General features: G+C 38.7%; 1 protein-coding gene across 1 annotated transcript; it reads left to right on the top strand.

Moving 5' to 3' along the window:
* The first annotated feature begins 6,714 nt into the window (after positions 1-6,714).
* LOC149281527 (tubulin tyrosine ligase 3-like) lies at positions 6,715-11,078 on the top strand. Its single transcript, XM_089499240.1, has 13 exons — positions 6,715-6,729; positions 6,875-6,935; positions 7,122-7,231; positions 7,606-7,785; positions 8,009-8,137; positions 8,344-8,458; positions 8,610-8,690; positions 9,039-9,192; positions 9,326-9,474; positions 9,752-9,995; positions 10,206-10,641; positions 10,789-10,896; positions 10,995-11,078. Exons 1-13 carry the CDS (start codon positions 6,715-6,717, stop codon positions 11,076-11,078), a joined length of 1,866 nt encoding a protein of 621 aa, XP_089355366.1.
* The last annotated feature ends 4,596 nt before the right edge of the window (positions 11,079-15,674 follow it).

The following is a 15,674-nucleotide window of genomic DNA, read 5'->3' on the forward strand; positions in this document are numbered from 1 at the left end:
ACCACTCGGGCTGGGCTTACATTTTCCTGGCTGGATTTAATTTTTTTTTTTTTATTTCTTAAGAAAACTTACATTATAGAATATGGTTTTAATTGATGGATTATTTTATTACTCAATCACAGATAATTAGATTATATATAATTTTTTGCCAAGGGAAAGTACCGACTACATCTACTGCTGGGGTCGGTTGGGGATGTCTGCTTATGAGTGTAGCCGGGGCTGGCTAGCGTTTCATAGGCACCCCTAGGCACCAATACTGAAGGCAGACAAAGACTGTAGCTTCACCCAGTTCATGCCCTACCAATGTTTGCCCCTGTCTAGAGTGCCTTATTGGAAATTACCCCCCCTGAGGCAGATAAACGGGGAATGCTCTAAAAATTGGCACAAGGACTCCAGTTCTTAGAGCATCCGGCCCTTTCTTGCAAAGCCACGTTAAAAAGTTCAGGGATATTGTGTGTTTTCAGTCTTGATTTTTTTAAAAGTTTTTTTTTATTTTAATAAAACATGTTATGTTTGTTTTTCTCCAATGAGGAATTAAAAAGCTGCTTTAAGAATTTTTTTATGTACATTGGATTTTGGGTTTGACAGCCAGGTTCCGTCTAGCTTTTTATCTGAAATATTCTGCACAAATCTCACGTGGACTGTGGAACCTACTAAACTTGGATGTTGTACAGGCTGGCTTTTATTCTTAAACTCTAAAGAGATGCTACTGGTCTTAATGCAGACATTTAAATCCAGGTTCTGAAGGCTTGTAGCTTCTATTATGTTGTAGATAATGGTACATAACGGCTGCCACATCTGTATGTTCATGGTATTTTTATCAATTTGGAATGTTGAAATGTCTTATTTGCCAATAAAATGCCTTGTCTTCCTGTATCGTTTTTCATTTTTGTTTGCGTTATATACACACCTGCTGTTCTTTATCATGGAAATTAACCCAGCCACGGAAAATATATACATACATACACACATACAATCAGACGAGCTGCTATGCTATCTGGGGTAGAAAAGACTTAGCTCTCAGCAGTTTTTGAGACAATCTTGGAGACCGTGATGATTATGGTGGAAATGTTACCTCTTCTGGTACGGCTCCCAACTGCACCCTTGAGTGGCTGTACAGTGCATAGCACCAATCATATTGTATGCTTATTTTAGTGACATGTGATGTCACTTCTGACATCACCTATTCTTTTACACCTGCGTCTCAGAGGACTCCTACAGAGAGCCCTGTGCTCGCAGTTTGAAGCTCCATGACCGCTCTGCCCTAAGGACCGCAGCGCATACCCTCACAACCTGTGATCAGTCAGTGAGATACTGTCAGGGGACCCAATCTCTACTGACCCGCATCCGTCAAGTTCAGTATGATGATTTTTTCCACCTTAGATGTGTTAAATATTGTAAAAAAAGAAAAAAACCCACTTACAAGATTTGTTCGTTAGGGATTGTGTGACGAAAACATTTACCTGGACCTTCTCTACAGAACTTCAGTGTAGGTTTTCATAGGAGCGTCTCTTAGGATCGTCTTTCTCTTCAGAATAGATGGACTCTCAGAATAAAACATCCTAAAATTGGTCTTTTCCCGAAAGTATGCTTGTTCCCCAGAATGTCTCTGTCCCAGGGAATTTCTATTATCCCAAGATACTTTGTTTTATAAGCAGGTCTGGCCACCTGTAGTCTTTCTCTTAATTCTGGGTCCAGGATGAAGTTCCATCATAAACAAGAAAGGTGAGTTTCTGCTCATGGATCTTGAACTAAGGAAGCCCGTTTTTCTTTTTTATATATATATTTTCACAAGTTTTTTATTTGTGCCACAAGACACTTTACACATTATTATAAAATATTTAAAAGAAGCTAAAAAAGTCTTGTTGGGTATTTTATAGTTTATACAGTCACCCTATGAGGTTGTTATTAAATACCTGACTGTCAAGTGCATATCTAGTACATATACTAATATAAAATATCTAGAAGAAGCTAAAAATGTTTTGTTGGGTTTCCTATAGGTATCACAGTCATTGCTATGAGGCAGTTATTAAATAATGTATAGTTAAGTGCACTTTACTCACGACACAATTTTTTATAAAAGAAAAGAGAAAGGAAAAGAAACCCAAGAAATTGGTTTTTTTTAATTTTTTTTATTTTTTATTTTTTTTTCCCCTTTTTTTATATATATATATTTACACAAGTTTTCTATTTGTGTCATAAGACACTTTACATATTATTATAGAATATTTAAAAGAAGCTAAAAAAAAGCCTTGCTGGGTATTTTATAGTGTATACAGTCACCCTATGAGGTTGTTATTAAATACCTGACTCTTAAGTGCATATCACTACACATTATAAAACGGGCTGGCTATTGCCTTTATCACATTAAAAAAAAAAGTGTTTTTATTTAATTATTATATTTATTATATATTAATATAAAATATTTAGAAGAAGCTAAAAATGTCTTGATGGGTTTCCTATAGGTATCACAGTCACTGTTACGAGGCAGTTATTAAATAATGCATAGTTAAGTGCACTTCACTCAGGACACATTATAAAATGAGCTGTTTATTGTCTTTATTACACACAATTATTGTTTTTATTTAATTATGTTTTTGTTTTGTTTTTTTTGTTTTTTTTTCCTCTGGCAAAGGATGGGGACATAACTTTATGCTGCAATCGTAGTATATACTATAATGTAGATACGTAATATTATTATCATTAAAATTTCGGCCCAATCCAAAATACTGTTATTAACGATAACGTTTTTGAATCTTATTGAGTAAATATAGCCTAATAGGGGAGTATTGGTTATGTTTTGCTATTACTGTTATGTAACAATTTATTATTAAACCTTGATTATTGCATAACAAAATTATATGATAAGAGTTTTTTGGTTTTTTTTGTTTGTTTTTTTTCGAATGAGCATCTCCATGTCTGAACAGTCTATATTTTTTACCATCTATTGCCACAACCCTAAGAAAAAACTCACCAGCCATGAGTTCTATATTTAGACCTCAGGACCGAATTTACTGATCTTTATTCAGTAAATTATCGTAGAGCTATGACTAACATAGGAAGAGTCAGGCCAAATGTGTTGGAAAGAACCATTGAGTGTATATTCAAAGTTCTTGTTTTTAAATGTTGTGTTTTTATGTCTTTTGTTATATGGAAGTGGTCAGTAGAGTGCGGGAAGGCTATGGATAAGAGAGATCAAGAAAAAAATTTCCTTTATACATCTTACAAGAGATGATTAAAGGCGTATCAGTAAACGTTCAGGGTTTGAACACATCATTTAAAAGAAATAGAATATATGCTTTTTTGAAAAAAGAAAAACTAGACATTGCTTTCCTACAGGAAACTCACTGGTTAGATAACGACAATAGAAATTGGGGAAGCAGACCTTTTACAAGATTTGTTCATGCCTCTTTGACACAAAAAAAAAGGGGAGTAGCAATTATTTTTTCTGATGCGTTAAATATAGATATTCAATACCAGGAGAAAGATAAAGAGGGTAGATATATTATCTTAATAGTAAACATAAATGAAACAATGTTTACATTTGTAAATCTATATCTACCTAATAAGGCTCCATCTAATCTTTTCTCCAAAATAATGACGAAAATAGACAAAATTAAAAAAGGCAATCTTTTGATAACAGGGGATTTCAATTGTGTTCAAGACGCAGATCTGGATAAAAAACTAATGGGATCAAACACAGTAGATACAAGATTAAAAAAAGAAGCAAGGACACTGACTAATGAAATTAGAAAAAATAATTTGTATGATCTATGGAGACTATCGCATCCAGATGTTAGAGAGTATACACATTTTTCTAAAGTACACTGTTCCTATTCCAGAATTGACCTAATTTTAGGTGACCTCTCTACACAAAAATGAATAGAAAAAACGTATATCAAAGAGAATGTATGGTCTGACCATAGCCAAATATTTTTTGAGCTTAACGGTAAAAATATACATACATCAAAAACAACCTGGCGCTTAGAGGACTCTATGTTGTATAGTGAGGCCAATAAAGAATATATCTCAAATACAACTAAAACTGTTTTCCAATAAAACCTAACAGAAGATATTTCTGTACAAACTGTTTGGTGCGCATACAAGGCTGTCATCAGAGGACACTTTATCAAATTAAAAAAAAATCAGCAAAAACAAAACAAAGCCTTAGCAGATCTTTATATAAATCTATATAAATTAACGAGAGATAATAAGGAAAATCCTACAAAAGGAAGCCCGTATCTACTGAATGCTTTAATGCAGAGCATTAAAATAAGCAAATTAATAAATATGCATGTAAAACTTTAATAACTGTGTTCTGTTCTATAAATTATCCAATGATTAGCCTGTCTCTGCTCCTATAACATAAGTAAAGATTTTCTTTCTATGCCGGCTTATCTGAAGGCCACCTTGGTTATGTTTAGACATCCTGAAAACACTAAGATTTGCTTCGCCTGATGCTTCCTCTAGCTTTGTCTGTGGCTCCTTTCCTGCCCCCGTAAATATGATTAAGGGGGTTATAATACTGTCTGGAGCTTTACAGTTCTAGCAGATTTGTTTTGTAATTGAACAAAAAAGTTCTAGAAAGCTAACATAGTGATCCTACTGAATAGCCAATGCCTTGCTAATACACTGTCATCGTAGGGTGTAACAATGTTGCCACAGGGCCCCACTTGAATTTGATCTGCCCCAACCTTCACCATAACTCACTACACCTTCCTGATTTCAGTAGGCATAAGACTTGTACACGAGGTCCAACATGGATTTTCGAAAATAACATTTAAGGCCAAAAACACATCTGTCCCATGGTACTGTCTGTGCCCCTGCACCCTCTCTCTACTTTGTATTTACCCTCCCAACACTTGGCCACTCACCTTCACCAGCCGTTTTCTCATCTCCACTGATTTCTCTGATGTAGAGGCCATGATGGGGGGGGGGGGGTCAGTATGTGAGACAATGTCCTGCTGCATAGAAAAAAAACCACAGGTAAAGGGTAGAGGCATGTAGTGCGCACACAGTGCCTGCAATACAAGCTGCTCTAAATGATAATATACTCCTTGCTTGGCTGTAGAGATACATTAATGCATAGCTTTTCTTACAGACACTGAGATGGTTACAGAATTATTATGCTCCTCTTGAGATTTTTATTTAATTTAATAAGGTTTTACTTTATATAAGGATGACTTACTTTAATGAGAAGGTGGTGGATATGTGGAACAGCCTCTAAGAGAAGAACCTTGAAGTCCACAGGACCCCCAAGATTTCTGTTTCATGTAATGTATGGAAGATGTACAGTACCGTAGTGGATATGTGGAATGCTGCCAAAAAATGCTAAACATCTTATTTAAGCCTGTATGACCCCAGAAAAAGCAACAACTTGTAATTACTAGCAAGCATCCCAGAAAATGTGAGAGGGAGAGATGCCTCATCTCTAGCGGGCAAGCGAATTAACAAATATAACACATTTTCAGCGGTTTTGCAATTCCTTTTCTTTAGGTTCGTCTAGGATCGCTGTTGTTTTTTGAAGTTTTGTATGAATGTAGAAGAAGTCTTTAATAAGACATTTACTCAATGAAGACCCAAGCCTTGTGTTAACCTGAAGCCATTATACTTCGTCGGTGGTGTTTAATGCTACTAACCTCCAATTCCTATCTTTTCTCTGTACCCCCCCCCATATTATCTCTTAAAAAAATAAAAACCTGTGATTTGGAAGAAAAGTCATTATGATTTTATGGTTTATATGGCGCCGTCATGTTATGCAGTGCTGTACAATGGGTAAACAAGACATAACAAATACGACATAATCATTCCCTCCCAGAAAAATAAAAGATAAGGGACCTGCTCAAACAGGCTTACAATCTAGACGCAGTTGGGGAATATTCTAGACAAAAACTTTCACTGATAATAATTTATACACTTTGGTTCACTTTGGGAAGAAAGGCTGGAAAATCCAAGACAATATTTATCCGTCATCATCGATATTTATTATGCATTTACGTATAAATACACATTTATTGGTAGCATGGTCTTGGAATACTTTTTCCACTACGTTCCTAGGGGTATCCATGAGGTGCAGTGAACCCACAGGCAGTAAGACAAGGGGTATAATACTGCTGCATTCAATAGGGCAGGGGTACAATTAAGGGGTATAATAAATAAAAGACAGTAGGAAAGGGGGCACAGTAAGGGGGTAGAATAGGCTGTAAGTAAAGGGTAGAGTCTGGGGGTACAATCAGTGCACAGATAGTTCCTCCTCAAACCTGCATTATATCTTCACATATCTGCACATCGCGCTGGCACTGCAGGGGTTAAACATCCTGGGAAATGTCCACAAGAGACTGCAGGCGAAAATGCTGCTGCCCGTGATGTCACAATGGTCTTGGTTTACCTCAGACTGCAGAGGCAATGTTGCAAAAAAGAATGTTGCTGTCTGTGATGTCACAATGCACACAAGCCACAATAAAAGGGGCGGCATTCCGCAGAGCCGCCAGTGTCAGTTACAAACTGAACGCGATTGGATAGTGTCTAGTGTTTGTGCAAAAACAGCTAGTGATCCCCCGAACTTGGGCCAAGCCTGAGTCCGGAACTACCCGTCATACCCACGCAGGTGGGTGTTTTTACCCTGTATCCCGGTGGATTGTGTGTCTCTTTCTAAAAGAACACATATTTGGAGCGTCCAACATACTCCCATTACCGGTTGAGACAGCCGCCACCATGGTGGTGCAGAAGGTACCGTTCACTTTTATTATTTCAAATAATCTATACATTCAATAGTGAAACATTAACCCCTCCCCTCCCTCTGTTTTTCTATTTTATTAATCATCAGGATTTTTGTTTTTTTTGTTTTAATTTTCTTTAAATTTTTTCCCCCTAGATTTCTTCTGAATCGCAGAGAGGAAGGGGGAATCCCACTGGGAAACGAATACCCGTAACAGGTAGGATTCATTTTTATTCACATGATCTGTACTGTATTTACTAAATACTTTACTACCGCTATACATAATAAATACTTATCTACGGATATATTTACACCGACGCGTATACTCATATACAGAATTATTCCACGGAGTGTCATTTAAAAGGCAAAATAGAAATAATGTTATTGTTTTTTGTTTCTCTAGAGATAATAACATCTTCTTCTAATGGGCGTCCGTTAAAAGGAACCCTTCCCTCGAGCGTCAATCCGGATCAACTGAAACAGGCCAAGCTCCTGGCGGATAACGCCATGAAGGTCAGCAGAAGTCACTGTTACTGGTTTAGTTAGATGATGTTATATACAGAAAGTCATCTATAGAAACATTTCCATACATTATGAGGCCCAGGGTGTTACTGTATGATCTGTGTTCTAAATTAGAACTCTAAGGTCTATGATGTCACAAACTGGGTTCCATGGTGATTTCGCCACATTTCATCCCAACAGTACTTTATTTCTGGATTAATTGATATGTTTCTCATTTTGTTACAATTTCTAATTTGTTTTGGACTTAAAAAATGTTTCATTTTCATTTATTCTGAGGAAGGCTGATGCTTTTCACATGTATGTAAAATGTAGCGTGTTCAGAGTATGATATTTCAAAGTGCATTAACACCCCCCCCTCCGTACAGGAGAGAAAGATCTTCACCATCCACGGCCCGTACCCAGTGATCCGCGCATGTCTTCGGGAGCGAGGATGGGTTGAGCGCGAGCTCCCCAACCTTACAAAGCGTCCCAAAAAAGACAAGGATAAAGGCGTCAGAAGTTGGAACGACGTTGACAGTGATCTGGAGGATTCCCACAAGCTTGCGGTAAATATTTCATTTATATATTAACAGAAATGACAGATTCTTATCTCTACTTTAATCATCTTTGGGGCCCTTTTAAAGACTGAAGGCGGATAAGAATAACTTTATCCGTTATACGTTCCCTCTTGTTGTGGCTTTGAGTTCTTTGGGTGCTTTGAATAACCTTTTTTAATATATATCTATATATATGTATGTAACCCGTGGCGTGTTTTTCCTCCCCATGCAGTCATGGCTTGTCCGCGACGAAGATCCCAGTTTTTTGTGGACAGTCAGACGCGACTCGGTGGAGAGTCGTTACCAACAAAAGGATCAGATGATGAACCACTACGCACACGCCGCCGCGATCACAACCAAGGTGAGCCACTATATTATTCCTAAATAACCTGTAGGTAATTGTTTGCCCCCCTTGTTCCGGAAACACTCCCTACACAGAAAGATCTGGCGGCTGCTTATTTTTGGGGTGAAACACGCTGAATGTATCTATCTCTGCTGCCTCGACTGAGCTAATAATTTAGTCTCGGATGAGAAATGAGAAAATAAAATTAATGACTTTTCTTCTAGGTCGGCTTGTGCGTGAATTTAAGAAATCTACATTGGTTCGCTGCCGCTGATCCCGACGCCTTTTTCCCCCGTTGTTACCGACTCGGGGATGCCGACGAGAAACAAGCATTTATGGGTAAGAATACTTATCGTGATAACCGTGTCTTCTCTGAATTATGATACGTGGGTCAGATCTGGATGTAATTCTAGAGCACCGATACATCGTGTAGATCGCAGCCGCGTATATTGCTATTAATTTGTGAAAATCTATTTTTTTCCCCCATTAGACGAGTTTTGGATAACTGCTGCCCAGAGTATCCTAAAGCTGGTTTCAGGAGGTCACCACAGGAGCGCCATCAGTCTGACCGGTAAGTGGGGTTTAATAAAATGTATGTTTGGTGGTATGTGATATTTACAATCATACGATACACCGCATCCCAATGAACAGCGGGGTATCAGGGCGACTGATTACCCGCTAGGACGATCCGTCCCTGGCCATCATAATAAGTTGGACCTTTTATTAGACCAGCATAGAAAAAAGTAGTTATAAAAGCTTTCTGGAACTCAGTGGTCTCTTCTTCAATCCATGTGAAAAAGAGAGCACTAATGCGTCGAGAGTCTTTTGATTTTAATTGAATATCTAGGACTATTATACTGATGAAAATGCAAAAATCTCCAATTAATTCATTTAATTTTGCATTCCTTCTTCTACCCAGAAAACCGCGTCCCGGCTCAGGTTATCGTCACTGCCCTGCAGGCCTGCGAATCGTATCTCGCTACATTGGAACATCGAGATATTGATACAGAGACTCCCGCCGTCACCGAAGCATCGCGGAACGAGTTTTTACGCAGCTACTATCATATCATCCAGTAAGTGACGCCGCACGGCGCCGATCTATTACCTATTATCATAACCATAATAACATAACGAGCGAACATGTAGAGTTAAGACCTGATTCTTGTTTGTTTGTTGACTATGAGCTGTACCCTTTTATTGTTGCAGTGATGGGGCTGCGATTGAAGACTCGGATCTGTTTGTGATTCGGTGCAACGATGTGCTGCAGAAGTTAAAAGCAGTGAATCCGCAGCTGGACATTGATGGCGTCCGAAACATCTGGATCGTGAAACCAGCAGCAAAATCCCGTGGCAGAGGTGAGAAGGTTCAGATTTTACTGATACAGAGACAGAGCCTCAGCTATTGCTGAATTATATCCATAAAAAGGGGATATACGTCCCTCTAGACCAGGGAATTCATTAACGGCCCCCATGGTTTTAGGATAGCTCCCCATATAATTGCATCTGAAATGGAACCCCTGCGCATTTCACACGTTCGGTTACATTGACCAGTGTCTGCTTCTACTGTTACTTTGAAGCCGTGCATGTTTCCCATCTGTGATGATTCTAAAGTCTACTGTTTGTCCCTGCGTAGGTATTGTCTGTATGGATCACTTAGAAGACATTCTAGAGCTGGATCAAGGTGATTCAATGACTGCGAAAGAGGAGAAATGGATCATCCAGAAATACATCGAGAGGCCGCTGCTCATTCACGGCACAAAGTTCGATGTGCGCCAGTGGTTTCTGGTGACCGACTGGAACCCTTTAACAATCTGGTTCTACAAAAAGTGTTACATTCGCTTCTCATCGCAGACATTCTCCCTGGAAAATCTCGACAGGTAAGTTAGCGATGGAATCAACGTTATTTAAGTATTTTATTAACGTATAGTTTCTTATAAAATAGAGCATTTAAGGCATTTTGCTGTGAATGTTAGAGAAAGGTCGTTTCCAACGTCCCGTAACATACAGCCTAAACCTAAACATGTGTTTTTTCATTGACTTGAGCCTAAAAGCTAAATACCATCAAATGTCTTCTCTTGTTACTACAGCTCCATACACCTCTGCAATAACTCCATACAAAAGAACTACGAGAACTCGAGGAGCCGCCACCCGCAGATACCTGCGAACAACATGTGGTCCTCCTACGAGTTTCAGAAATATCTGGAGAAAACGGGAGAAGGTCGCGCCTACAAGGAGGTGATTGTGCCAGGGATGAAATCTGCCATCATCCATGCTATTCAAAGTTCCCAGGATCTGGTGGAGCATCGGAAGAACAGCTTTGAGTTATATGGGGCAGATTTCATGTTTGGAGAGGACTTCAAACCCTGGTTAATTGAGATTAACGCCAGTCCAACCATGGAACCATCAACGGCAGTGACCACCAGGCTTTGTCCTGCTGTTCAGGAGGACACTCTGAAGGTGGTGTTAGATCGGAGACGTGATCCAAAAGCAGATGTGGGGTCATTCGAGCTCATCTATAAACAGGTATTGCCCTAACTGAGTATCCTTTCTATGTTTTGTTAACCCAACACTTGGTCTGTGGGTTAATGTGCTTTACAGGACAAACATGTTTTACAACACAAACCCCTTTCACATTCTTTAACCATGTTTTGCTGTGTTTTGTTCTTGTAGGCTCCTGTAGATGTTCCCCATTACAAAGGAAGAAATGTACATGTGGTTGGATCCGCTATTAAGATGCCACGTCCCCCTCCTCAGAGACCTTCCCGTGGCGGCGTTAATGTGGGGATTGCTCAGAGGATAAGACAGAGTTCTCCAGCGATGGTGCAGGCAAGAGTCCCAACAGCTCCTTCTCAGGCCAGGCAAGAACCTCGAATTAGGTCAACGTCAACTGGGTCATCGAACAGGCCAAAGACATCGGTACTCGGGAGAGAAAACAAAACATTAACTCCGACGCCACCTAAAACACCTAGAATGGACCGTAAACATGAGACAGGACAGGTATACGGTGGTAGATTATACAGGAGAAGAGTATCTGCCTCCCATGGTCATTTACCAATTGACCTTAAACTGCCCCAGTCTGAGAAGCCGCTACGCCTGCATCATTCCACCGGACTCAGAGATAGAGGCTGCATGGATGCAAAGAACCCCCGCCTTAACTCTAATGTCTTACAGATCCTTGACAAAAGGGCAACAACAGGTAAGAAGACAGTAGCTTCCGTTATTTGATGCATTTGTATCTAGAAGGCTATTCAAGACGTGTTAGAGAATGCTTTTCAATAGTTCAAGTTTCTTTAAAAGAATGAAGTCTTTTCCTAGAAAACGCTTCCTAGTTGCTACCCCATCGTAACACTTTTTCATGATCTTCATCTTTGGGGTGTAGAGAACAACTTTAGGGCATAATTGTCAAGTATAACCAAATAAAAGTCACATGACTCAAGCTTTTGCTAAAAACATCCTTATTCCTTTTATCCACAGGTCCCGTTTACCAACAAAAGGCTCCACATCCCCCGAAGATCCCGCGTGCATCAGGTCCGAAAAGTGGCAAGCTACCACCTATATCCACCTCTAAAAAGAGCCACGGACGAACACCAGCGTATGCGCGGAATCCAGTGATCCCCGAATCCCTCTTTCTGTAAATGCCATGTTTCCTGATACTGCGGACAAGTTATCTACCGCAGAAAAAATTAGACTTTCCATCATTCATGTTTTCAGGACAAATACCTTATTTTACGGACTTGAATAACTTACTTGGGATATTTTCATGTCAGATACATTTTTATAATCGCTGCCACACAGGTAACCCTGTTATTGATGCCGGTGCTTTAATATCTTCAATGGCAGAGGGACAAAAAACTCAACAATATATACCTCAGGTTTCTAGAAAATCATTTGTTGACCGGATGTCGACGAGAAACAAGCATTTATGGGTAAGAATACTTATCGTGATAACCGTGTCTTCTCTGAATGATACGTGGGTATGATACGTGGGTCAGATCTGGATGTAATTCTAGAGCACCGATACATCGTGTAGATCACAGCCACGTATATTGCTATTCATTTGTGAAAATTTCTTTTTTTCCCCCATTAGACGACTTTTGGATAACTGCTGCCCAGAGTATCCTAAAGCTGGTTTCAGGAGGTCACCACAGGAGCGCCATCAGTCTGACCGGTAAGTGGGGTTTAATAAAACGTATGTTTGGTGGTATGTGATATTTACAATCATACGATACACCGCATCCCAATGAACAGCGGGGTATCAGGGCGACTGATTTCCCGCTAGGACGATCCGTCCCTGGTCATCTTTTATTAGACCAGCGTAGAAAAAAAGAAGTTATAAAAGCTTTCTGGAACTCAGTGGTCTCTTCTTCAATCCACGTGAAAAAGAGAGCACTTATGCGTCAAGAGTCTTTTGATTTTAATTGAATATCTAGGACTATTATACTGATGAAAATGCAAAAAGCTGCAATTAATTAATGTAATTTTGCATTCCTTCTTCTACCCAGAAAACCGCGTCCCGGCTCAGGTTATCGTCACTGCCCTGCAGGCCTGCGAATCGTATCTCGCTACATTGGAACATCGAGATATTGATACAGAGACTCCCGCCGTCACCGAAGCATCGCGGAACGAGTTTTTACGCAGCTACTTTCATATCATCCAGTAAGTGACGCCGCACGGCGCCGATCTATTACCTATTATCATAACCATAATAACATAACGAGCGAACATGTAGAGTTAAGACCTGATTCTTGTTTGTTTGTTGACTGTGAGCTGTACCCTTTTATTGTTGCAGTGATGGGGCTGCGATTGAAGACTCGGATCTGTTTGTGATTCGGTGCAACGATGTGCTGCAGAAGTTAAAAGCAGTGAATCCGCAGCTGGACATTGATGGCGTCCGAAACATCTGGATCGTGAAACCAGCAGCAAAATCCCGTGGCAAAGGTGAGAAGGTTCAGATTTTACTGATACAGAGACAGAGCCTCAGCTATTGCTGAATTATATCCATAAAAAGGGGATATACGTCCTTCTAGACCAGGGAATTCATTAACGGCCCCCATGGTTTTAGGATAGCTCCCCATATAATTGCATCTGAAATGGAACCCCTGCGCATTTCACACGTTCGGTTACATTGACCAGTGTCTGCTTCTACTGTTACTTTGAAGCCGTGCATGTTTTCCATCTGTGATGATTCTAAAGTCTACTGTTTGTCCCTGCGTAGGTATTGTCTGTATGGATCACTTAGAAGACATTCTAGAGCTGGATCAAGGTGATTCAATGACTGCGAAAGAGGAGAAATGGGTCATCCAGAAATACATCGAGAGGCCGCTGCTCATTCACGGCACAAAGTCCCGTTTACCAATAAAAGGGTCCGCACGCCCCAAAGAACCCGCATGCATCAGGTCCGAATAGTGGCAAGCTACCACCTATATCCACCTCTAAAAAGAGCCACGGACGAACACCAGCGTATGCGGGGAATCCAGTGATCCCCGAATCCCTCTTTCTGTAAATGCCATGTTTCCTGATACTGCGGACAAGTCATCTACCGCAGAATAAATTAGACTTTCCATCATTCATGTTTTCAGGACAAATACCTTATTTTACGGACTTGAATAACTTACTTGGGATATTTTCATGTCAGATACATTTTTATTATCGCTGCCATACAGGTAACCCTGTTATCGATGCCGGTGCTTTAATATCTTCAATGGCAGAGGGACAAAAAATTCAACAATATATACCTCAGGTTTCTAGCGAATCATTTTTACAGCCAACATAATGTGAGTAATTAGTGACATAACTTGTAAAATATACATTTTATAAATGTGTTACGGGAATATGGGTAAAAATCAGACACTAATTGTATGGATAAAATGCAAAAACTTTCTTTCATACCCGACGAGGTGCTGTACACAATGCCTAGAGGTGTGAGGATAAATGTAAAGGAAAAAGCTACAAAAGATGTATAGAAATATATAAAAATATATAAATATAAAGATATTAGAATACACTCTACCACATCAAACGAGAAGATTATAAAACGTTGTAAAGATCAAACTCCGTATTTAACCCTTCTGGTTTCAATGTCCCCAATTCAAACACCCTTTTCATTTCTCGTTGTCCCATATTTTTTATGCAGTTACCACCTCGCCAATATCTCTGTACTTCCTCTATAGCATAAAAAATTAAGCCTTCTGGATTTTTATTATGATGGTCTAAAAAATGTTTCGATACTGAATGTTTTTTTTATATTGCGAAGGTGTTCATTTATTCTACGTGACGTACGGCCTACATGTTGAAGTCCACATGGACAAGCTAATAAATATATCACATTAGTAGAATGACATGTTCGTAATATTTTTAGATCATATTTATTTCCATTACTGTGTGATATAAAATTCTCCACAGGAAATTTTCGTTGTTTCGTTACCTTACATGCATTGCAGCATTTACAGCCGTAGAAACCCACTTTTTTTTTTACTATTGTAGAATGTATTTGAGGAGCTTTTTTTTTTGTGTCTCTTATATGACTTTTAGATAATTTTTGTTTTAAATTTGGAGTACACCTAAAAATAATGACATCACCCATAAATAGAATGTGCCAATGTTTTTTTAATAATTTTCATAACTTCTTTTGACTTTAAAAATTAAAATATAAAATAATTGGGGGGGCATTCAAAATTTATTTCTATTCCAATAAATCTAACCTGTTCACATTTTCTATTTGGAGTCTAGTTCTATCAATATAAATCTTCTTTATAACCTTTTTCTAGAAACCTTTGTTTGAAAATTATAGTTTGTTCCTTGTACGCATCTACCTCAGTACAGTTATGTCTTATACGTAGCAAGTGACCTTTTTGGTACCCCTTTCAACCACGGACTGTAGTGGCGACTCTTTTGATCTATAAAATTATTTGCATCAACTTCCTTGAATTACGTTTTTGTTTTAATATTCTATTCCTCTATATATATTTCTAGGTCCAAAAATTTTATATATTGTGTACTATATACGGAATTTAAAATTATGTTCATTCCATTGTTATTTATATTATTTAAGAAAAGATTAAGATCCTCCTCTTTTCCTTTCCAAATGAAAAACAGATCATGAAAATATCTGTAAAAAGAAATTATATTTGCCCTCCACTTGTGTTTGCTGCAAATAAATTGATCTTCCCATTTCGACATGAAACTTGGCCCCCATAGTTGTGCCTTTTTTCTGCAGGAAGTATTTGTTGTCAAACCAAAAGAAAATGATGTTGCAAATTTTTTTTTTGAAATCGTGTATTACATGTATAATAACCATACATGGTCCCTTGCGGGACGCGGCCAGGACTGCCCACTGACGTCAGCAGAAATTACTTAATATATTAATCATTGTTTTTCTATCATTCAAAATAAAATAATTAACCAATTAAACTGGAGGATTTTCACAGTGTCAAATTAAATATATGCTTTATTTAACTTAATTTAACCACTAGAGGTTGGCCAGGATGCCTCCATATGAAGTACCAGCTAAATTAAAAAACTAAAAAACAATGATTAATATATTAAGCCTGCAATAC

The sequence above is a fragment of the Sceloporus occidentalis genome, unplaced genomic scaffold (assembly GCF_023333645.1).
Source record: "Sceloporus occidentalis isolate IW3139 unplaced genomic scaffold, rSceOcc1.0.p SCAF_131, whole genome shotgun sequence".
Lineage (NCBI taxonomy): Eukaryota > Metazoa > Chordata > Lepidosauria > Squamata > Phrynosomatidae > Sceloporus > Sceloporus occidentalis.